The sequence below is a fragment of the Oryctolagus cuniculus genome, chromosome 10, assembly GCF_051225735.1.
Source record: "Oryctolagus cuniculus isolate XC-2025 breed Fujian yellow rabbit chromosome 10, ASM5122573v1, whole genome shotgun sequence".
Taxonomy (NCBI): domain Eukaryota; kingdom Metazoa; phylum Chordata; class Mammalia; order Lagomorpha; family Leporidae; genus Oryctolagus; species Oryctolagus cuniculus.
Window position 1 is genome coordinate 9,522,318 of NC_142876.1, and position 23,399 is coordinate 9,545,716.

General features: G+C 42.9%; 1 protein-coding gene across 1 annotated transcript in view; it reads right to left on the reverse strand.

The window, feature by feature from the left end:
* DOK6 (docking protein 6) overlaps positions 1 to 22,512 on the reverse strand; it is a 514,846-nt gene extending 492,334 nt beyond the window's left edge. Inside the window, exon 1 of the mRNA XM_008261454.5 lies at positions 22,307 to 22,512. Within this exon, the coding sequence (XP_008259676.2) occupies positions 22,307 to 22,372 (66 nt within the window). The 5' untranslated portion in view covers positions 22,373 to 22,512. The remainder of the gene's footprint in view (positions 1 to 22,306) is intronic.
* Between the last annotated feature and the right edge of the window lie 887 nt (positions 22,513 to 23,399).

The window sequence follows — 23,399 nt, forward strand, 5'->3', positions numbered from 1 at the left end:
AGATAATTGCATTTGTTACAACAAATGACAACAAATACATAACAAAGTATTAATATTTCAAATATAGACATATAGATAGAACTGCTATAAACCATTAAGAAAGTATCACATAGAAAAACAGTCAAAGAACTAGAAATGATACTTTGCAAACGAGGAAAATCAACTAGTTAGCCAACATATGAACTTGTTCAAAGTTCAGAGAAATGCAACTTGAATGTGGACTATTAAAACACCCAATTACCCATAAGGCACATAAGGCGCACACTATTAGATGTGGCAAGGAGGTAGAACAAGAGTGCTGAATCACATGGCATATGGGGTACACTTTGCACAGAGCATCTAGCAAACCAGCAGTAGACATGTGGCCAACCCATGCTCTAGGAATCCACTTCTTTTTTTTTTTTTTTTTTTTTTTTTTGGACAGGCAGAGTGGACAGTGAGAGAGAGAGAGAGAGAGAAAGGTCTTCCTTTTGCCGTTGGTTCACCCTCCAATGGCCACTGCGGCTGGCGCACCGTGCTGATCCGATGGCAGGAGCCAGGTACTTATCCTGGTCTCCCATGGGGTGCAGGGCCCAAGCACCTGGGCCATCCTCCACTGCACTCCCTGGCCACAGCAGAGAGCTGGCCTGGAAGAGGGGCAACCGGGACAGAATCTGGCGCCCCGACCGGGACTAGAACCCGGTGTGCCGGCGCCGCAAGGTGGAGGATTAGCCTAGTGAGCCACCGCACCGGCTAGGAATCCACTTCTAAGCACATAACCTAATACAATGATTACATATTGCACTAGGAAAAACAAATTATCAAATGTTTATAATAAGCATTAGTTTACAGAAGTAGAAAATGAGCGAACTGGGACTCTATACATCAAAACACTTATTTCGAATTAGATAGCTAAAACTATGCAAAGCAACAGCATGCAATATTTAAAGAAAATACAAATGTATAAATGTAGAAAAACTGTGCAGATTTATAAACCTGGATTTTCTTCTGAAGTAACTACTGGTCTACAGTTGTGTGTATTTTATGAAAAGTATGCTTTGTCGGGGGCAGCATTGTGGGTAGCATGCAAACCCTGCACCTGCAACACCGGCATCCCACAAGGGTGCTGGTTCCAGTCGCAGCTGCTCTACTTCTGATCCAGCTCCCTACTAGTGTACCTGGAAAAGGCAGCAGAAGATGGCAGAGTCCTCGGGTTCCTGCCACCATGTGGGAGACCAGGAAGAAGCTCCTGGCTTCAGCCTGGTCCAGCTCTGGCTGTTGTACCCATTTGGGGAGTGAACCAGGTGATGGAAGATCTCTCTCCGTTTCTCTCCATAACTCTGCTTTTCAAATAAATAAATAAAATCTTTTTTAAAAAATTATGCTTCTTGTATGCCTGAAATATTTCACAATTTAAAAATCTGATAATAGCATTGTTGCTAAGAATGTGGTAAAATAGGCCCTACCATTTCACTGGTTCTGGGCGTATTAACAGCAAGGATTTCTTGGAAATCATCTGAAAAACTAGTAGAGTGAAAATGGACATGTTTTTAAAAATAACAGCTGTACTTCTACCCTCATAGCCTGGAGAAATGTGCATACAAGCAATCAAGGAGAATTACATATGTATGTTTGTTGAAGCATGGTTTTTAAAAGCAAAAAAACAGTGAAGTCTCATAATGTCTATTAATAGAAGAAGAGTGATTTATTTGTGCAACAGAGAATAACTGAAGGACTGAAATGAACAAACTTCATGTAGTAATTCAGATAAATACTGAATACAACTCTTGAATGTGACAATAGGAAGAGGTTCGAATGAATCCTCAATTCTCAGCATTTTTCAATTTTAGAAAATCAGACAATAAGTACTGGATAATATTGGTAAAATGTGGGTACACTGGAAGGCTGTAATACAATTCTGTGTAATTCCCAATGTGTTTGAAATAATGTATAGAAAAACTAACTGCGACAGTGATAGGTCTTGTGGATAGCTTTGAAGTAGCAGTGTTTAATTATTTTTCTACATAATGAGGAATCCTGGTAAATTTTAAAAGGGGGATTCCATATTTCAAACTGAAATTTAGAAAAAAAAATAAACTAGCAGGAATACGAGGATAACTGAGCAGACAGTAAAGAGGACCATGGGAAAGTCAGAGCAGCACTTGAGCCTTAAGTGAGAGAAGCAGAATTTTTGATCGGGAAGAAGTCACAGAAGCAGACATTCTGAGGTTATGGCATCTGCTTTGATGTCCTGAATGAGGAGAGGGGGGAGAGTCAGCTTTGCCCCTGATGTCTGATAGTGAATAACTTTCAACAGAGTGGCAATATTAATTGAAATATCTAATTACAATGTGAAATGAAATATTTATATGTGACAAAATGGCTGACACAGGAGGAAATACGTTCTATTTAAACACATGGGCTTGAGCTGTAAAAGGAGAATTAAGCAAGACTAATTTCATAGAAATTTGGGCATGTAAATGCAAGAGACTGAAAGCGAGATCAAAGTTTAAAATGTCTTTTGAGAAGTCTTTTGAGACGTGAGAATGAAAGATTCCAAGGGCAAGAAGATGTTTAAAAGCAGACCCTTTGGAGCAATCCTGCAGTGAGGGCTGGCGGAAGGCTTGGGAGTGAGCAGCTAGCAGAAGAAAGGCTGCGGAAGGGTCTGGGGGGCACAAGCGCGGGCTCCTGGCCCTCCAGGCATATGAGAGCCAGGTGCCAGAAGCACAGGAGACGCATTCAGGTTTGGAAATGGAAGGGTGTACAGGGGTCTTCAGAAAGTTCGTGAAAAATGTGTACTGTGAAGAAACTATACATGGATTTCAAAATTTGTTTGTACTAAAATAAACTCATTTCACCCTCCAGAAATGGAGGGCTCTCTAGGTGACTGGCTGGACTACTTGCAGCTGACGCAATTTGAAGTGAGATATAAACAAAATATTTTTTGAATGACAGAGAAGAGCTAGTCAGGCAAAGGTCAGGAGGTGCGGCACTCCAGGCAAGGGAGATTGGAACCAGGGTGTGATTAAGATACCACCACCTTGTCAGCCTCCACACTGTTCCTGTGCCTTCACATGTCTCAATGTGTGAGCACAGACGTGCAAGACTAATACATCTAAGTTGCATGTAATCAAGTAATTGCTCTGGTTTAAAACTCCAACATACCTTCTCACTTTGTCAAACACAAATCAGCAAAATGTTATTTATCCCAAGGCAAAGAGAGAAGTGATGTTGCAAAGAGGTGAAATTAAATCCAAAATATTCCAAAATGCTGATACAGACATGCCTTGGAGATACTGCAGGTTGAAATCCAGATCTGTGAAACAAAGCAGGTCATGTGAATTTTTGGTTTCCCAGTGCTTGCAAAAATTACATTTACACTGTACTGTAGTCTATGAGGTTTGCAATAGCTTTATGTCTATTAAAACAACGCAGATCCCTTCATTTAAAAGACTTTGTTGCTAACAAGGATAGTAACATGAGCTGCAGCAAGTGATAATCTTTTTATCACTGGAGGATCTTGCCTCAACCTTGTGGCTGCTCACCGATCAGGTAGTGATTGCTGAAGGTGCAAGTGCTCCAGCAATTTCTTGAAACAGGAACAAAGTTCCCCACATCAGTTGACTCCTCCTTTGCCACAAGATTTCCCTACAGATGCAATGGTGTGTGAAAAAGGAATTTTTACCCACAATAGAACTTCAAAATTCACGTCAATTCCATCAAACCCTGCCACTACTTTATCAACCAAGCTTACGTAATATTACGTAAATGGCATTTCCTTTACTGCCATTTCGGCAGAGTTCACGGCACCATCACAGGGAGTAGATTCTATTGCAAGGTCCTGCTTGACTGGTTCATCCAGAAGAAGCTACTCGCCACCAATGAAAGTTTTAGCACGAGACTGTAGCCAGTTAGTCACACAGTCAGGCTCTGCTTTTAATTCTTCTTCTCTTGTCATGTCTATGACACCCGCTGTCATTTCCTCCAACAATGTCTTGATCCTCTCAAAGTCACCCATGAGTTTTGGAATCAATCTCTTCTGAACGCCAGTTAATTTTGATGTTTTGAATTTTTCCCGTGAATCACAAAAGTTCCTAATGGCATCTTGAATGAGGAGTCCTTTTGAGAAGGCTACTTTGCACAGTTCCATCAGAGGAACCACTATCCCTGGCAAGTCTATCCTTACAAAACGTATTTCTTAAGTAATAAGACTTGAACTTACTCCTTGATCCACGGGTTGCAAGAGAGTGTATTCCTTCAGGACTCCAGGATTTTCAGATGGTGGTGAGCACTGTCTCTCAACAAGTCTTCAGCTGCGGTAGCCCCCAACAAGAGGTCAAGCTGACCTTTGAAGCTTTGCAGCTAATCACGGACTCCCCGCCGCGTGGAAGTCCTAGATATCAGCCTCTCCCACTGCAGCGCTGTTTCGTGTGTACTGGAATTCCACTGGCTCTGCTGGACCTTCTGAGTACTGTGCTGCGACCGCAACCTCAACATGACTGCTTCAGCTTGCGCTGTCAGGTTATGGGGATGGTTCCCTCAGCTCTCATGAAGGAACGTCTGCTGGCCTCAGGCTTTTCTTCCTAACTTCCCCTCTTTCACCCTTCAGAGAACTGCCGAGAGTTAGGACCGACTTCAGGGAATGCTCTAGGTGAGGTTTTGGCTTAAGGACATGTTTGATCTTCGAGCCAGACCATTAAAACTTCCTGCCCATCAGCAACAAAGCTGTTTCACTTTCTCTTCATGTATGGGTTCACCAGAGTGGCATCTGGAACTTCCTTCCCAAAACTTCCCTTTTGTACTCGCAATCTGACTGCTTTGTACAAGAGACCTCGCCTTTGTGCTGACTAGCCTGGCAATCGTGTCCTTCCTTGTATGATGAATTCTGGACTTGGTATCAAAGCCATTTGGGGGCTTCTTTTTCACTCCTTCATCCATAATATATTTCATATGATCACATCCTCAATTTATTCATATATAAACATATGCTTAATATTTCTAATTTTAAAATATACCAAGTACACTATATTTTAAAATATACCAAGTACACTATATACCAAGTACAGTCTAATTGCAGAACAAAAGTGACTTTCTTCATCACCGATTCTGAATCTTAGATTAAATCATGAATATTCAAATACTTTAGGTGTTACTACATTTTTTAAAGTGATTTTATTGTGTCCCCTTCACATTCTATTCAGATACTAAAATGACCAGCAGACAGCATAATACTGAAATTTCTTCCATGCTTTTATTTGCAGCTTTATGTAACTTGTATTCTGCAACATTTTATTATCATTTAAAAAGGAGTTGTGACCAGGGATGTATCACCATGAACATTAATATAGCTACCTGCACTTTTGGGGGAGGAATGTAGCTAAGTGACCTATCCTTTACCAGAGGCACAAAAGGCAATTTCATGAGAATGGTGTTGAGATTTACCTTCTTGTAAGTGATGATATTTTCCAAATTTAGCCAACATGGCTCTGGAGTTTGACATGGAAGGCACAGAAACTGCACTGCTCTTTGTGGAGTCAATGGAGTGTCCAACCCATTCAGCTCCTGGGAATTAAGGTGTTCTATAGGCAAATGCAGTTTATATAAACCTCATTGCACAGAGAACATCAAGTTGCAACTGCAAAATGAGGAACATTTATATATTCCTCAATTGAAAGAGAGCAAGCCTTGAATAAGTTGCAGTTAGTAAATGAAATATTTCTACTCAGGCTAGGAAGGGCTTTACCTCACTCATATTTCTTAGTCTACTATTATTTCTTTACTAAGTTTAAGAAGCAGCTATTTCTTGACTGGTGGTAAAAAATTATCCCCACTGTGTTTATTTTAAAGTTTTCAACATTAAATACAAGTCCTACTTTATGTATTCCTGAGAACTCACTGAGAAAAACTGTCATAATTCTTCATACTTAGAAAAGCACATCAAATTTATCAGATATTATAAAATTCATTTATCTTAGACAAATACATGGATTAGTTTCAAAAGTACATAAGCAAATGCCAAAAATATTCAGACACAGAAAAATAGCACTCTTCTAAAACACCAACAGCTACTCATTGATCTTCATGAATTTTTGGTAATTAGGAGATAAAAATAGTATAATTGCTATATCCCTCCGATACACTTAACTGGTTTACAGAATATATGGAAGTGGGATAATACATTCAAACTAGGCCAGGATGAAATATCCATCCCCAAGGAGCATTCAGATAATAGTTTTCTCAGATTTGACTTTGCACCACCCTTACAGTCATACGTGAATGTCCTGAATCAGAGAGAGAAGCCAACTGCCACGTCTGGGAAGCTACATGAGTCACTCTAGAGACAGCAGATCTGTGCATGTTCTTAAATAGGTGGAATTTTGAAACAGGGCATCCTGGAGCCCTAAACTTTTAAAAATAGAAGCCAGCTGTGGCTCCCAATTCTGCAGATCGTTCTTGGGAAAAACTCAAAGTAGAAGATGAAAGTTTTCACTCTCAGGGGTAGAATTCTCACTGTTTCAAAAAGAGACTTTTTCTGCCCAATTTTCACAAGTGGCATTACAAATAGCTATCCTGTTAAGTCATATCTGCATAATTACATATTTTCCAGATAGTTAAATTTTATGTGAAAACACAAAGTTAGATTTTCTGTGCCATGGCTTAGGTTTCAGACAGTTGCTGTGTCGTTATGACTGCCCAGTAGTCACACACCCACTCATTATGAGGCCTTGGTTGTTTCCTAACTTCCTTCACTCCCTGTCGAGATCTGGAGAGCATAGGGAAATACGGTGGCTATAGGCAAGGACGCTGAAAAGTGTGATTAATTAATAATTAAATGTGATTATGTGTTCATTAAGCCAACAACATGATAGTTCAGAAATGAGGAGTGCATTCATCAGGAATGTTTCTATGAATATGCATTCAATCCTAAATCCCGCCCCCAATTCTACAAGGTCTAAATTAATATTTTTTTTTTAGTAATCTTGTATTTTGCCCATCTTTTTGACCCTCAAAGAAATATACTTCAAATAAATATTATTTCACCCAATGAGAAGAAATTATATAGAGGTTGGCATTCCTATCCCCATTCTACAGTTATGAAAAGGGGTTCAAAAGCATTTTAAAATTACCATAGGTAGCACAATTCATAATTGAAAGAGTCGTGAATCAGATCCAGGCTAGTGATCCTAAAGATAGATTCCTAATTTTCCACACTACTCTCACTATAGCTGTACCCCAACAGATTGCTTATCGTGTTTCTAAAATGTGGCTGTGCTTTGTGCCCTTTTTAAAATAAACTTCTGGGGGGATAACCATAATTATTCATGCAGTTGTGAAATATAATAGAATGATGTACACAATTTATCAATTTTCCCCTATGATAATTTCTTGTAAAACAACAAATGTCACAACCAGGATACTGACACAAATCCAGTCTAGATATAGCATATTTCCATCACTACAAGTTATTCCTTATTGTGCTTCTACAACCACCTTCCTCTCACAAACACCCCACTCATTCTTTGCTATCCATAACTTCTGACTACTATTAATCTATTGTTCTTTTTTTTTAAAGATTTATTTTATGTATTTGAAAGACAGAGTTACAAGGAGAGGTAGAGACAGAGAGCGAGGTCTTCCATCCACTGGTTCACTCCCCAAATGGCTGCAATGGCCAGAGCTGAGCTGATCCGAAGCCAGGAGACAGTAGCTTCTTCCAGGTCTCCCACGTGAGCGCAGGGGCCCAAGCACTTGGGCCATCTTCCATTGCCATATCAAAGAGCTGGATCGGAAGAGGAGCAGCCGGGACTAGAACCGGCGCTCATTTGGGATGCTGGCACTTCAGGCCATGGCTTTAACTCACTGCACCACAGCGCTGGCCCCAATCTATTGTTCTTATAACTGCACTATTTCAAGAACGTTGTAAGAAACAAACTACATAGAAAATAACCCTTGGGAAATGATACTTTTTTCATTCACTCAACCTATATCTATTGAGAGTCACCATTGCTGTGTCAACAGTTTGTTCCTTTCCATTGCTGAGTTGTACTGCACAATACGGATGGTTTATCCAATCACCCAGTGATGGACATCAGGTTTGTTCTCAGTCTGGTACTAGTTCAATCAAAGCAGCTGTGAACATTCATGCATAGGTTTGTGTCTGAGCCGAAGTTGCTATTTGTGTGGAGTAAATGTCCAGGAGTGCAACTGCCAAGCCGTATGGCAGACACCCATGTAGATTGTTCAGGAAACTGCCAGATTGTTTCCAGAGTGCCTGGACCATTTCAGATTTCCACAGCAACCTGTGAGTGACCCAGCCTCTGCATTCTTGCCAGCCTGGGTGTTGTCATGCTCTGCTGCGGTCTCCATTCCAGCCTTTCAAATAGGTGTGCTGCAGTGTCTCACGGTGGCTTTAGTTCCCATCCCTGGCAGCTCAGGAGGCAACTTCTGCTCTCGAGCTCACTGGCTCTGCACACTTCCACTCTGTTGAAAGAGTGCTCATGCCTTCGTTCATATTTATAGCTGAACTGCTTTCTGTGATTTTAGAAAATGTACTATATATTTTGGGAGTTTTTTTAAAACACTAGTCCTTTGTCAGTGCTATATAGTTTGTAACTATTTTCTCCTAGTTGATAGTTTCTCTTTTCATTTTCTTAGCAGGGTTTCCCACAGAGCAATTTTTTTTTTAATTTAATGAGATGAAATTATCAGTTTTCCTTATTTGTGGACCATACTTTCAGCATTGCAGTTTTTTTGTTTGCTTTTTTTTGTTTATTATTTTGTTGTTTTTATTCTTCAGCTAACACAGCAGAAGAGATGATTTGTTGTGCACATGTTACCCTCGGCCACAACTGAGAACAGGATTAGTCTAGAAGGTCACAGGCCCAGGGCAAAGATCCATCAGGGACTGTATTGGTGTCAGCAAAGTGGGTCTTAGGGTGTTTTCAGGGAACTGTTGGTGATGGAAGTTCCAGATCTTTGGAGATAAGCTGTAGACAGTAGCAAGTCGTCCAGCAACCAGTGTCCTGGCGTCCGGCACTTCCTCCTCCTGCTCCTTTGGCCATCACAGGCGCACAAGCCAGGAGTTTACTTGGACCTCTGATCTTTCTTCTGCGCTTCAGCCTGTGCATTCTCTTCTTCCTCCACTTGGCTCTCAGGGCACAGAAGGTTCCAAGAAAGTGGCGCGAAAGCCGAGAGGTGGGCGTCATGTTTAATAGCTCTCTGACTATTCCAAGATTTTCTTCTACAGTCTTCTAGAAGTTTTACAGCTTTAGAAGCAGGGATTTGTCCCAGGATTTAGACATTAAGTAAGCCTCCTGCATCCCGTATCAGAATGTCTGGATTCAAGTCCAAATTCCTGAATATAGAGATGACGACTCAGGTAATGGGGTTTCTGACACGAATATGGGAGACCTGGATTGAGTCTCCCGCTTCCAGCTTTGACCCCAGACCTGGCCCAGAGCCATCATGAGCATTTGGGCAGTGAACCAATTATCTGAGCTCTCCCTGTCTCTTTGTCTCTGTCTTCCTCACAAATAAAAAAAAAATTATAGTTTCATGTTTTACTTTTAAATCTTTGCTATATTCTGAATTAGAGATGTGGGGTTTATGCTGAGGCTAATTTAGTTTGCCTGTAAGGTGTCTAGTTGCTCCAACATTTGTTGAAAAGGTATCCCTCCTTAACTGAATTAGTTACGAATCCTTGTCAAACATCTGTTACCATGTGTGTTTGTGTTTGCGTTAAGTCCTTCCTTGGAAATAAACTTTTGTAAAAATCGTATTATCTGCATGGATGATTACATCTACAAATCTCCACTTGTGAAAGAAAGAATTTCTAATGATGCTTTCATGCTCCAGGTAGGGTTAACTACAATACAAAACGAATTATCGGGCTTACATATTGCTAAGAATTATTATTTAATATTCACTACTCTAAAACATCAATTATTATATAAGGTATTGTAAAATTTAATTGGGTCAATTCCAATAATTCCATTCTATCAGTAACAAGTATTAGTTGCAAGCAATAGAGGCTGACACTGGTGGATTTAGACAGAAGGAATTTATTAAATTTTTCATTATTTCAAATTAGGGAGTGAGGCCTGGAGAACCAAATTCAAAACTAAGCAACCACAGCTGATCCCTATATCATTAACGTGATTTGTGAGGGTGTTGCCTTTGAATAGTTACCAAAACAATTCACACTGCTCATTCTTTTGCATCCATAAACCAATGCAGGAGAAATGACAGCTCTGTTGTTTACTATGAAAAATCCCTGCACTGAATTGCCTCTGTTGCCATTAACCTGTAGTCTGTCCCAGGTTCATGTAATTGGTAAAGCGTCATTTGTGTTCTCATGCCCTTACTGCAAGAGAGATGAGAAAATAATATTTTTGGCCTCTCATCTTCCATAATGCAGGGCATTTGCTACATTCATCATCCATAACGTGGGGGTGCTCTGCAAACTCAAGTGCTGGGTGAAAAAAAAAACAACAACCAGAAGACAGATGAACGATATAGGCATTCAAACCAGTAATTTACTTAGTTACTAATGGAGACGTAGTATTGCTTTTTTTATCCCAGATCATCAGACTTCTGCATAAAACATATTGATAAACAACTTGCTTTGAAAATTATTTTGGTAAAAAGTACTTTATTCTATATTCACTAGGAAGGATTAAAATCAAACCAGACGCAAATAATCCTCTTGCCAAAAGACCAATTAAGCCAGAACCTCTGGGAACAGATCTTGTTATTGCTATTTACTAAAACGAACAAACAGTAAGGAGGACCCTCAGAAACACTCTCCTGTGACTGCAGTATGCATACAGGAGTAGGAAGTACTTCTTGAAGTGAAGACGTCATCTGACCTTCTTTATTAAGTCCAGGGTGAGTGCAGGCTTGCAATTGCTTCTTGTCTCATTTCCACACCATTTTTACTCAGAGGCATGTTAGACACAGGTACATACCCCTTCAACCACAGCAGTTGGTCCTATCACTCAAATATCTTCATTTGCTTTCAACATTATCAACCCACTCCCCACTACGTCTACTATGGAAACAGATGACTTTTTTTTTTGGAAAAATATTGTCAATCAGAATTACCACATGGAGTAGCTATCAAAATGAGGGAAGACTCCCAGTCAATTCTTGTTTGGTTGGGTTCCGGAGGATCATGTGACCGAATGATCTATACAAGGAAACCATTACATAATTCAATCAGCTGATGAAGCTCCATTTCTATTAAGCGAGTCCTGAGTTATTCAAGCCAGCCCACATGCTGCAGACTAGAAGTGATGGGCAAATACACAGGTAATCCACTGAATAGGACTAAAGGAAGAACCCATACTTTATTTTTACAGAAAAATAAAAAAAGAAGCAGCAAATTCTAGACCCAGAAAGAAAATAATCAAAATGGATTAACAATGCATAGGTTCAAGAACTAATTTCAAAAATAGTGAATTGTAAGAAATGTCAGAAAAAACATCCATTTTGAAGCTGTGAGAGGTGATGATAGAAGAAACAAAACAGAGAAACAAGATGTGGTAGAAATTACATCATACATGGAAAAGGAAGTTGAGAAAGAACAGACAGAATTCATATTGGAATAGGCAGTAGCAGATAACATCTCAAAAACCGAAGAGAGGGGCAGGCACCGTGGCTCTCTTGGCTAATCCTCCACCTATGGCACTGGCATCCCACATGGGCACCAGGTTCTAGTCCCGGTTGCTCCTCTGCCAGTCCAGCTCTCTGCTGTGGCCCGGGAAGGCAGTGGAGGATGGCCCAAGTGCTTGGGCCCTGTACCCACATGGAGACCAGGAAGAGGCACCTGTTTCCTGGCTTTGGATCAGCACAGTGCCGGCTGTAGCGACCATTTGGGAAGTGAACCAACGTAAGGAAGACTTTTCTGTCTCTCTCTCTCTCTGCCTATAACTCTACCTGTAAAAATAAATAAATAAATAAATAAACTGAAGAGATATATCAAACCATAGAATCAAGAAGCACTATAAATTCCAAGAAAGATGAATAGAATGAACACTACACCTCCACATATCATATCAAACCTCCTAAAAGCCAAAGATAAAAAAGGATGTCAAAAGCCACCAGAGGAAAAAGACTAACAATTTTCAATAGCAAACAAGACCTTGATCTGATTTCTCAATGCAAACAATAGCAGGAGGAAGGCTGACTCGTTCCCAGAGCAGGAAAAGCAGAATGCTGCCACAGCAATGAATCTCAGCCATGGCTAGCCCTCACAGTTGCTCAATGACTTTCCAGAATACTAAAACGCAACTCACTTCCAGCTGGGCTCCTTGACATGAGTCCCGCTTCTCTGCAATCCTGTAATTTTGAAGATGAAAATGTTACCCATTCCACAGATTCACAGAATACCCCCTTATTCTGGGCCTTCAGTCAACACTTCACACCCACCCAGCCACTTATTTTTCCTTTGTGGGGATTTTTATACACCTATACACATTCATACTTTCTCAATCTGTTGATCACTTTCTCTGTAAAATCCAACAGCACATAGCATCTGTGTGGACTTGGGATGTGCGTGCCATATTGTGTCAGTTCTCTCCCCTTCATCCACCCATCCATCTATGTCCTATTTCCTCAGGTATAAAACCCAAGAAAGTTATTAGATACCAGAAGCAAATGTTGTGCTGTAGCCACTGTCTTCTAGAAACCTGAACCTAGAACCTTTGAAAACTACAAATGTGATGCTGAGTTCAGATAATTTTTTATTCAAGATGCAGACAGAGAGGGAGCGGCCATCAGAGAGACAGAGCTCTGATCTGCTCATCCATTCCTCAAATGCCCACGATGGGCAGGACAGATCTCCCACATGGGGGCTGAGGAGTGGAGTCCAGCTACTCGACTTCCAGCAAGATACGATCATAGAAATCTGGAATCAGATTCAGATCTTGGTGTCAAACATAGGTGGGGTGTGGAATGTGGGTGCCTCAACCTATGAGTTAAGTGCCAAATGCCAATTGCCCATTCCAGACTTTTAAAATAAAATCTAAAGCACTGAAAGTCCAACTAGGAAAATCATTATTGCATCACTCAGAACTTCGTGAGTCTTAGGTACAATGTAAATACCAATGGTATTCTAAATACTCTAATACTTAGATTAGGATGTACAGATTAAAAGGAGGAAATCTTCCTGGGCAGCCTGGTGGCTGGTGAAGTATCAGTCATGTGTCACGTGAACTGACAGAAAGCATGACTGGAGTCTACAGGAGAGTTTAACTTATGTTCATCACAGTGTTTAAAGAGTGCATCTCTCTATCTCAAAGCAATTTCAATGTATCCTTTTAGTATGCTCAATTATCAAACATAGACTGTCAGCAAGTTACAGTTGCATGACTGATTGACTGAATAACGAACTTTATGTCTCCAAAGGGCTATTCAGAAGTCTTCGCACTAACAACATCGAGCTTAGCAGTTTACAGTAGTGCAACATGTGACACATTTTCTATTTCCTAAAAAATCATTATTGCATAGTAATGGTTATCAACACAGGCATCACACTGAAAGCACTTGGGGAGACTTTAAAACATACCCAGGCTCTCTTCCAGCCAGAGCGTTTCAATAAGGCAAGCTCAAGCAGAAACAGAAAGCTCTGTGGATGACTCCAGTTAAATAGTCACAGTTGAAAGTGATTTTTTTTTAAATAAAGCAATATGTAATGTAGGTAATTATGCAAAGTATCAGAAACCATGGAATGTTTGTTAAATAGCTTTTGGAGTTCTAAAGAGTTGTCATTATTTCAAACTATAGAAGAGTATACACAATACTTAATAGATTTGGTGGTTTACAATTAAACTCAACATCATTATTTGGCACTAGGTTTGCATTTGCTCAGAAGACACAGCTAATACTTAAAAATTCAAAGTGTGATGGAGTCTACAAAAACATAAGTAAATGGCAGGGATACTACCACCCATGTTGCCCAGCATTTTTAAAGCTCTCAGGGAAAAGTAACCTTACTTACTAGGAAATTAAATCAAAAAATATATTTTTCAAAGCATGTTCAAATACAAAAACAGTCTGCTGTTATTCTTGGGTAGCATGTGAGAAAATTTATTAATTATACAAACAGTACATATAGAACCTAACAGATTGCCTCTCTGTAAAAATTAGTTTTTAAGAAAGTACACTATTTTTTCAACTGTATTATTTCATCTGCTTTCCCAAATAAAGAATAAATATAACAATTAATATAATAAAAACTCATTACACCACAGTAAAACATTTTATGAATATTTCCTTGGGAGTGAGAAATGGTATTGTTATGTAGTCAGGAAAGATAACCATTTTGTGTGTACAGTTACTAACATGCCATTGGGAAATAAACACATGTTATATTTAATTGTTACATATTATAAATATATACACACATGTTAAAAAATAGGGACTGGTCTTTACACACATAAGTAAGAGAGCAGCATTTAGCCAATTTTTAAAAAGTGAGAGAAAGTTTATTTAAACAGTACATCACTTAAAGAGTTTTATGTTAGTTTCTTCCCTCTTAAATGCAGCAAGCAGGGTGAGCATTGGCCCTGCAAGTTATGATGCCATGTCACATATCCCAGTTTCTGGATTCTATTCCAGGTTCCAGCTCTGAGTCCCAACTCCAGCTTCCAGCTAACACAGACCCTGGGTGGCAGCAGGGATGGCTCCCTTAGTCGGGTCTCTGCCACCCATGTTGGAGACCTGGATTAAGGTCTCAGCTCCCAGCTTCAGCCTGGCCCAGCCCTGGCCATTGCAGGCATCTTGGGGAGTGATCCAATCTACTGACTCATTCTTTCCCTCACTTTATGTCTCCCTCCCGAATAAGTAAATAAAGGTTTAAAAGGCAGTAAGTAACAAAACAAAGAACAACAAAGCAGTCTCTCAGGTAGAGATGGAACAGTTCAGTAGCACCCAAAGCTCAGCCCTTCAGGTAATGGTGCCACACTATTTGCTGCCTAACGACCTCACTACATATCACTTTTTTGATTTGCCAAGTGCCAGTAATTCTGTACAGTGCCTCTAACTTAGAATTTTCTTTAAATAAACCTGCTTTTCATTGAATAAAATAATCTTTTATATAATCACTTTAAATAAAAGATAATTTTCCATAAATTTAGATAATGCTAAAATAAGAAGATTCTACTAGATACTGTTAGCTAAATTTTGGAACTTACTTTTTATTGATAGGAGGTATTAGGTGAGTTTGGGATCTGTATCAATGAAAATGAAAGTGTATCCATACAAAGTGATGGTATCTGTATAGTACTTCTTTATTGTGGCATAAATTCTTTAACAACACAGCACCACTTCCTGCAATCTAATGTAAAACTGAATGAAGTGAATGATCCTACTAGCTTTGCACCAACTTACCAACTGAAGAAAAGACTGAAAAGTATGCCTAACTGTGTTAACACTTGAGTGCATGTATTGCAAAATGGTAGCTATTAAATATAAATGTTACACTAAACTTGAAGTTAAAAACCTAAATTTGAGTGTACACAAACACTTAAATCCAACTTACATCTCTGTAATTCTGACTCATTTTATTTCCTTTTAATTTGAATTTATGCATAAAGTAGGGATTAAAACTGAATATACTCTCAAAATCCTGCTGCTAAAATTAAGTAAGATGATATATATGTATGTTCTTTAAAAACTGTGAGATATATGGTACTCCCAAAATGTAGTGTAATCACATTATTTTTGAAATCTCAAATTAAACTGAGCCATCAATGTGTTTGTGTTCCCAGCAATTTTATATTTAAGCCAGAATGAAACAAGGTTGTTACTACAATGAATTCAATAAAAACAGTAGACAGAATATCTTGTGCACGTTCAAAGATTACAGCCATCACTAATAACTGCAAACACACATGGAAACAATAGTTTATTAACAGAATTTCTGTTCTGTTTATAATAAAATATCATTTCTTATTCTATCCAATTTGACTGATAGATGCAATGTTCTTATTGAGAAATGACATTACAATATAAAAATGAGTTACTCAGAGGATAATCCTTCTCTGTATTTTGAAATAAAAACTAATGGATATTTACTAACAAAGTTAGTGAAAATATTCTCCTAGAATTTGTAGGCTCTGTGTATAGTTACAAGAGCTTAAAGAAAATAGTGTAAAGTGAGGCAAAAGTAATAAAATCAAGGCCAAAGAGTTATAGTATACTCCCTTTTAATTCTTTTATCTCATTTAATAAAATTACTTTTCCTTAAAACTAGCACTTCAAAATGTGTAAACCTAGCAATTATCTTCAAACAGTGGGAATGCAGGTAATTTTATTTTTACTTGCATTTTATTTTCTATGGTTCTTAAGAAGCTGACGTAAAAACAGATACAATCCAAAGATGCAGGCACCCAACAGCGTACAGATGCATCTACAGCAACACTTAGCAACACAAATCACACACAAAAAAAGTCGCACTCAGCTTCAGAGTCAACTGATCTCTTCAAGCTATTTCATACTTATCCAAAGAATCAATCACTATTGTGAACTTCTGAAAAACATCTAAGGAAACTGGGAATAGAATACAGATTTTACAGATATTTGACCACTACATGTCTACACTGCTCACAATTTACTAATATCAGTCATTTCAAAGATTTCTGCAAGTAATGAATGACTCTTTGTTACCGATAAGGGAATGCAGTGCTTAAAGTTCACCTTGCCAGCAGTCTTCCCTAAATTTATCACGATAACAACTGAAATGTGCATTTTCCTATCTCACCATGATTTACCAGCTTTCCCCCAGTTACTACACAGGAATAAGCATTTGACATCAAAATCCAGCCACACATCTGGTTTTGGCTTTATAGATAGGATGACTTTTATGTTTGTTTGTTTTGCTTGGATCTTAAGTATTTGAAATTCAAAGATGATGTGTGCTCAATACGCACACATATGTATTTAACAAAAAAATCACCAATGTAGATAGTTTTCTGTGTGCTTGATATGTCACACGTGCAAACATACAAGTTCCAAGGATTGTAGTATATTACAAGGTTTGCATAGATGGTATGTAAGACCTATTTCTACTCTAAAATACCAAGAATCAGCAATATTTGCAGGCACATTTACGGGAGTAAGTGACATATGTAAACATATTAAGAATATATGTAATAGTCATCATGAATATAAGTCTAGAACAATAGAGAACTCCAGTAATTGGAATTTTCATTCATTCCACAAGCACACAGAATGAAGAAGAGACAAATTATAAATAAATGTCTTAATGATTCATTTCAGAAAGCCATGCCCAGGATGCACAACATTCCAGAACGAATCAGACAAACACACCAAAAACAACTTCTTCATCTTAAACCCACGACAGATGATTGAGAATTCATATCTGAGGTAATGGTCCTGAAAGCTCTTTCAAAATTTTGGATAACCCAAACTATGAAATATACATTTTATCTGAGGTATATTTATTGCATTTAATTATTGGCAAATTGGTCATGCATGTCACACAAATATAGCTTCTCATCATAAAAAAAAAAAACTTTTAGATGTGGGAAACCACAGACATTTTAAATGCTTTTAAAACTCTATGCAAATTTAAGTATACAGATGCTGACCTAATGAGTGAGTGCCTATAAAAGCGTAAACTTTCACAAGCTGCTTCTACTGAACGTCGACTCTTGCACCTATCTTCACCAGAGCAAAGCTGCTTGTAAAAGGATGAGAGAGAAGTGTTTACCAAGAGAATACCAATAATTATACAGCCAGACATGGAAGTGCCTTAGGTTTCAATCAAGGGGAGAAGGGGGGCAAGAGGCAGAAGAATTCACAAAGAGTTCTTAAAACAAATCGAGAACATTGTGTAGAAGTTGAACTCATAAAGTCAGTGCTCGTTAAATACTTCAAATATGTTCCTCCACTTTCCGCTGCTTCCCTGTGGCCAAGTTTGGGCAAAATGACTAATACTGGCTCAATATACTATGAATTGTAACGACAGAGGAGGTTATTGTAAATAACCCTTACCATCAAATGATCTCTCTCTCTCTTTCCCTCGCCCCTCCTCCAGGGAATACCTTGTGATGAACCCTAGGTACTTTGTATCCACAGACTGAGCATTCATTCACTCATTTATACATTGAACGTATAAACCAATGTGGGTGTGCATACGAATGTATGTATATTTTGATATGTGTGTGTACACAGTTACATATATGTATACACACACACACACACACACACCCCTACCCTGAGACACTCCTTTGGCACTCACATACACTCATACCACTCTCTCACGTGGTTTTTAAATAAGAAATAGAAATTAGGTCTCTACAGAATACTATTTTGCCATGTACAATGTGCCTGTGAACATCTGCATTGATGGATTTAAATGGAATTCCTGGAAAACAATGGCGTGAAGTCTGATTTTAAAATAAGTCCAATTACAGCTTTGTAGAGTATTACAACGATGTTGATGACGATGACTGATATCATGTCATAATGCTGAATTTCTTTTTTATAAATTTATAGAGACAATAAGCAAGGTGTTAGGTTATTAATGGTGCCAGTGACTGAATTCTGAGTTTGGCTGCATATCAAGAAGAGTTAGACTATTTTGCAATATATGCCTTGCACACTAAATTTAATCTACCAGAGGTCTGAAGAAAGGAGGTAATCAAGAACAGGAGATAAACAATGCTGAGCAACATGACTTTTGCTTTATTTATTTTTCTAGGTTTTTAAAGTAACATTATCTTAAAAGAAAAAAGACTGGTAACCATGACATTGTGAATTACAATAGCAATTATGCAAGAGATAAGATGGCTAGAGAAATTAAACAATTATCAGAACTTTTATGTCCCACAAAAGAAAAACAATATATTCAGAGACATTGATACATTATAATGAAAGCTTAACATAAAGTTTAAAGAAATGACTGAGTCATAGCATTATACCTTTAATAGCTAATATCTATAAAACTTCATGATTTCATAAATATTTTTAATGAGCAGTAGTAAAATTCAGGAAAATGATTCTATTTATTTCTCAAAATAGTCAAAATCACTCTGCTACTTACTGCTTTGGCCAAAGTGTTGGCCAAGGGACCATGTTCAACAGGTTGCACTAGATTTACAAAGGCCCTCTTAACCACTTAAACCCAGAACCACCCTTGCAAAGGCTGGCCCACTGGCTAGTGGGCAGGAAATGCTTTCGTTCCATCACCCAGCGAAACACTGAATACTAATTTGCAAGGAGGAATGGATACATGAGAACAACCTGTCGCTCCCCCTCTTCATGGAGGAACGACACTAAACCCTGCCTAGGTTTCCTATCCGAGTCACGGCACCATTATGTCGCTCCCCCTCTTCGTGGAGGAGCGACACTGAACCCTGCGCTGTTCTTTTGTCTGCTCGGCCCTTCCCGGGTTTGCTGCTGGTTCTTCCCGGGTTGGCTACCGACCCTTCCACCTCCGTGGAAGGGCGGTTCCCCCTAGCCACTTTCCCCACTTCCGCTGGGGAGCAGTACACCGCTGGCCGGCTCTCTCGGGGGCTGCACAGGTGTTCCTTCAGATAGATGTTCCCCTTAGATGTTCCTGGTGCATGTTGTCTCTCTCCTCCTTTATAGTCCTCTTCCACCAATCCCAACTCTGCTACCCACACGCCGAGTACGCTGCTCTCCTCCAATCAGGAGCAGGTCCTACAGTTTATTGGTTGAACTGGAGGCAGCTGTGTAGAAGCTGTTTCCTCCTCTCCCAGCGCCATATTGTGGGAAAGCAGATGCGTAGAATAAGTCTTAATTCCAGTAACTTACTCTAGTCCCAGTTGCTCCCCACACAACCCATCACAAAATGCGCTTGGTGTCATAATTGTGTCTAAGCAACTGGCCCCACCCCAGGCATTCTTCTCTTTAGAATATTATCAAATTAGTTTTCTTGAGTTCTGTCTGTAATAAATAAAATATCTAAGAATTATCCATGAAAAGTTAAGTATATTTTGAAATGCAGTGTTGGGCATGAACTATACAAAAATCATCATGCATCCTTAGTTAACATATAATACCTTTTCTGGAAAAGTTACCAGTTTTGAGTCCATGGATTAAGAATTATGCATTAGTAACTATGAACTTAAAATGTTCAGGTTTAGATAATATGCGTTGCTATGACTACACATTTTGGGTTTTTTTTAGACTTACAATACTTGTTTAGTTTTCCCATCCTATGAGGACCTCTCAGAACTTAAGCTTCACAAAACCATCTTCGTGAAGCTGCACCTTCTGAATTAACTTAGCTGAATACCAGAACAGTCTGAATAATAGTAATTTTTAAAAAGTCTCTGGGGTTTTAAAAAAAGACTACGGTTAATTTAGTAGTTTGATTTGATATTAACAGAACCTCTCCAATACCAAACTTCGAGGCTGACGCCTAAGCTGTAGAAATGCTGTAGAAATGGAAGAGGACTAATCTGCTGTTTGCAGGGTGCTCCACAAAGGCGTGGCGGTGAAGGGCGAGGAGGAGAGAAGGGGCGGCTGGCAGGCAGGCGGTCGGTGTGCGTGCACACACACACACACACACACACGGAGGTCTTGCACGCCACGGTCACCCCGGCTGCACGCCAGGCCCTTTCCTCCGCTCTGTCTTGGACCTGGGTGGCCTGTTTAGCTTTCATTGAACAAAAATTCTGGAGAGCTCGGCTCTAGGGAACGCTCCTGCGGGAGTCGGGGACCCAGCGCGCAGCCAGGCGATGCTCGGGGTTCTGGGTGCAGCGCTCTCGCGTCAAGGAAGACGCACGCGTCCACGCGTGGGCTGCCGCGGTCCGAGGTGTCAGAGGAGGGCTGCAAAGGTCAAGCTGGGAAGGCGGCCTTCTCCGCCAGGGCCGGGTCCGCACCCCGCTGACAGCCGGGCACTGCGTGTCCAGCAGCCTCCACGTGGCTCGGCCCTGATCTCCCTGGAGAGGAGCCGGAGGAGAAGCCCTCGGAGCTCGGCTGCGGGTCAGAGCCCCGCGCCTGCTCTCCCTCGACCCGGGCGGGCCGAGGCCGGCTTTGCGGGCCCCCAGCCTGAGGCAGACCTGCTGCGTTCCGGGGCGGCCCCGTGTGCCCTCGCGGCTCCTCCAGCCGCCGCAGCCCGTAGCTCGCCTGCGCCCCCGACACCTGCCTCTGCCGAGTCCGCACTAAGCCGACTGTGCCTCGGTTCAACTCGCTGACGATACATTGCTTCTCTCTTCTATTTTACTTCCCCCCCTGAAAATTCCCGAAGTTCTGGCCCTCTCCAAGTTGGGGTTTGCAATTCACACAGCCGGGGGGCGCAGGGGACGGTCCAGCTCCAGGCCACTTCGCCTCCAGGTTCCCGGGGCTCCACAGAACTGGAACTTGTGGCAACACCGAGGTAGAAAGACTGCCAGGGGCTCCGGAAAACCGGCACTTCCTCTCCCAGCCGGCAGCCCCACTCGGCGAGTCCGGGTCGCAGCCTGGCGTCGCGCGCTCCCCGGGGAACCCCGCACCGAGCGCGAGCAGCAGCGGCCGCCCCGCCCGTCCACGCCCAGGTCCTCCGCATCCGTTGGCGCCCCTCTCCTCCCACTCTGGTCAGCACAGAAGTTTGGACACCCGTTCCCCGGCGTGTGTGTGCGCGCGTGTGTGCGTTGCGTGTGCGTGTGTAAACTGCTTCTTCCCCCCCAGAGGAGCGGCTTTCAAGAAAGTAGCGAAAGGTCGCCTAAACTTTGCTGTCGCTGCGTGTCCGGGCGGGTGCGGGAACGCACACCTGCCTGCGCGCGGGCGCAGGTGCACACGGAGGGGCGCGCGCAGAGGGCTGGGGAGCCCGGGTGGGTACCACTTCCGAGCGCATTCAAGGCGCCGGCAAAGGACGAGGAACGCGCGGCGCTGGGAGGGCATCCAAAGACAATTTCGACATAGGCTTGGGAAGCGGGAACCAGAAAATGGTGATCCTGCACACGCACACGCACACGGGCGTCTGCACACGGAGCAGTTCCAGGCGAAAGGCGCACACTTTGGAGAGCCGCCGTGGATCGCCTCATTTGGGCATCTCCTCCCAGGCGCATTCATTTGTGGAACTGACCACCCCTTCCCTGCGCCGCACTTCTCCGGGTGGCACACACCAGCCCCCCGCACTTGGGGAGGGGGGGTCCTGGAGCCCCACGCTCCGCCCGCAGAGCCCCGCGGGCAGGTGCGCGGCCTCGCCCCGCCAAGCAACAAGCGGGCTGCGGGGCGGGTGGGCCCGGTTCCTCCCAGCCCCAGTGGCCCCCTGCGGGTCACCTCTCCCCGCCCCCCACCCCGGCGGCGCCCAGGAGCGCAGGGAAAGGAGCGAGCCAAGCGTGCAACTCACCCCTAGCTTCCTGCTGCGGATCTTCACGTAGCCCTGCTTGACTATGTCGTTAAAGTTGGAGGCCATGGCCAGCGCGGTGGGGCTCGTCCGCGGCGCGAGCCGCTGCCCGGAGTCCAGAGCCGCCGTCCGCCGCCGGGTTCGCTCATCCAGCCCGCCGCCGCCGCCGCCGCCCGGCGCTCACGAGCTCCCGCCCGCGGGGACGCGGGGTCGGTGGCAGGGCCGCCGCTGCCGGGGAGCGGGGCCCAGCGCCGCGAGCCGCGCAGCCCGCCGCGTTCCGGCCCGCCCCTCCGCCCCCGCCGCCAGCTGCGGGCGCCCCCTGCGCGCCGCCGCCCCCAGCAGCACCCACGGGCTGGCGCCTGGCTCGGCGGCGCACAGCTGGCCGGAGCGCACCGCCGCGGCTCCCCGGCGCGGGGGCGGGGGCGGCCGGCGCGGGGGGCGGGCGGATGCGCCGCCCGGCTCCCTCCCCCCGGCCCGCGGGGCGGCGGGGCTGGGAGATGCTCGCAGGGCGCGTCGCATCGCTGTGGGCGCGGGGTGGCTAGCTTCCCCCGCCGGCCCGCGCGCCCCGGGGCGGGATTCCTAAGGACAGGGCTCCTACTGAGCGCCTCTCCCGAGGTGGGCCCGGTGTTGGGGGTGGGAAGGGCGGTGGGGGCGGCGAGAGGCCGCGGTGCGCTGCCGGGGCCGTGTTTACAACGCGCGTGTATCCCGAAGCCCACGCGGCCGTTCCGGGGCTTTGCCCCGCTCGGAAGTGCGAGGCGACGCCAAGCCCTTCCCGGTGCACACAAAGAGGCCGATCGTGCGCATGTGTCTAAGGCTCCAGCCGCTGGAGACAGCGGAGTCGGCAGGCGAGGCCGCCGGCCCCGCGTCGCGGCGCAGGAAGCCTGCCCGAGCGCCCCGGCGGGCGGCCGGGTGGTTGCGTGCGCTCCGGCGGCCGCGGCCGGGGAGGGAGCGGGCGGCCGTGGGCCGTGGGCGCGCGAGATGCTCAACTTGTAAACACAGGAGGACCCAGAACTTTCCCCCCCAGTGCAGGAAGGCAGGCTGATAAAAGCGGTCTGACTCTATCGTAAAGACATTCTAGTTTTTAGAAATAATTTGG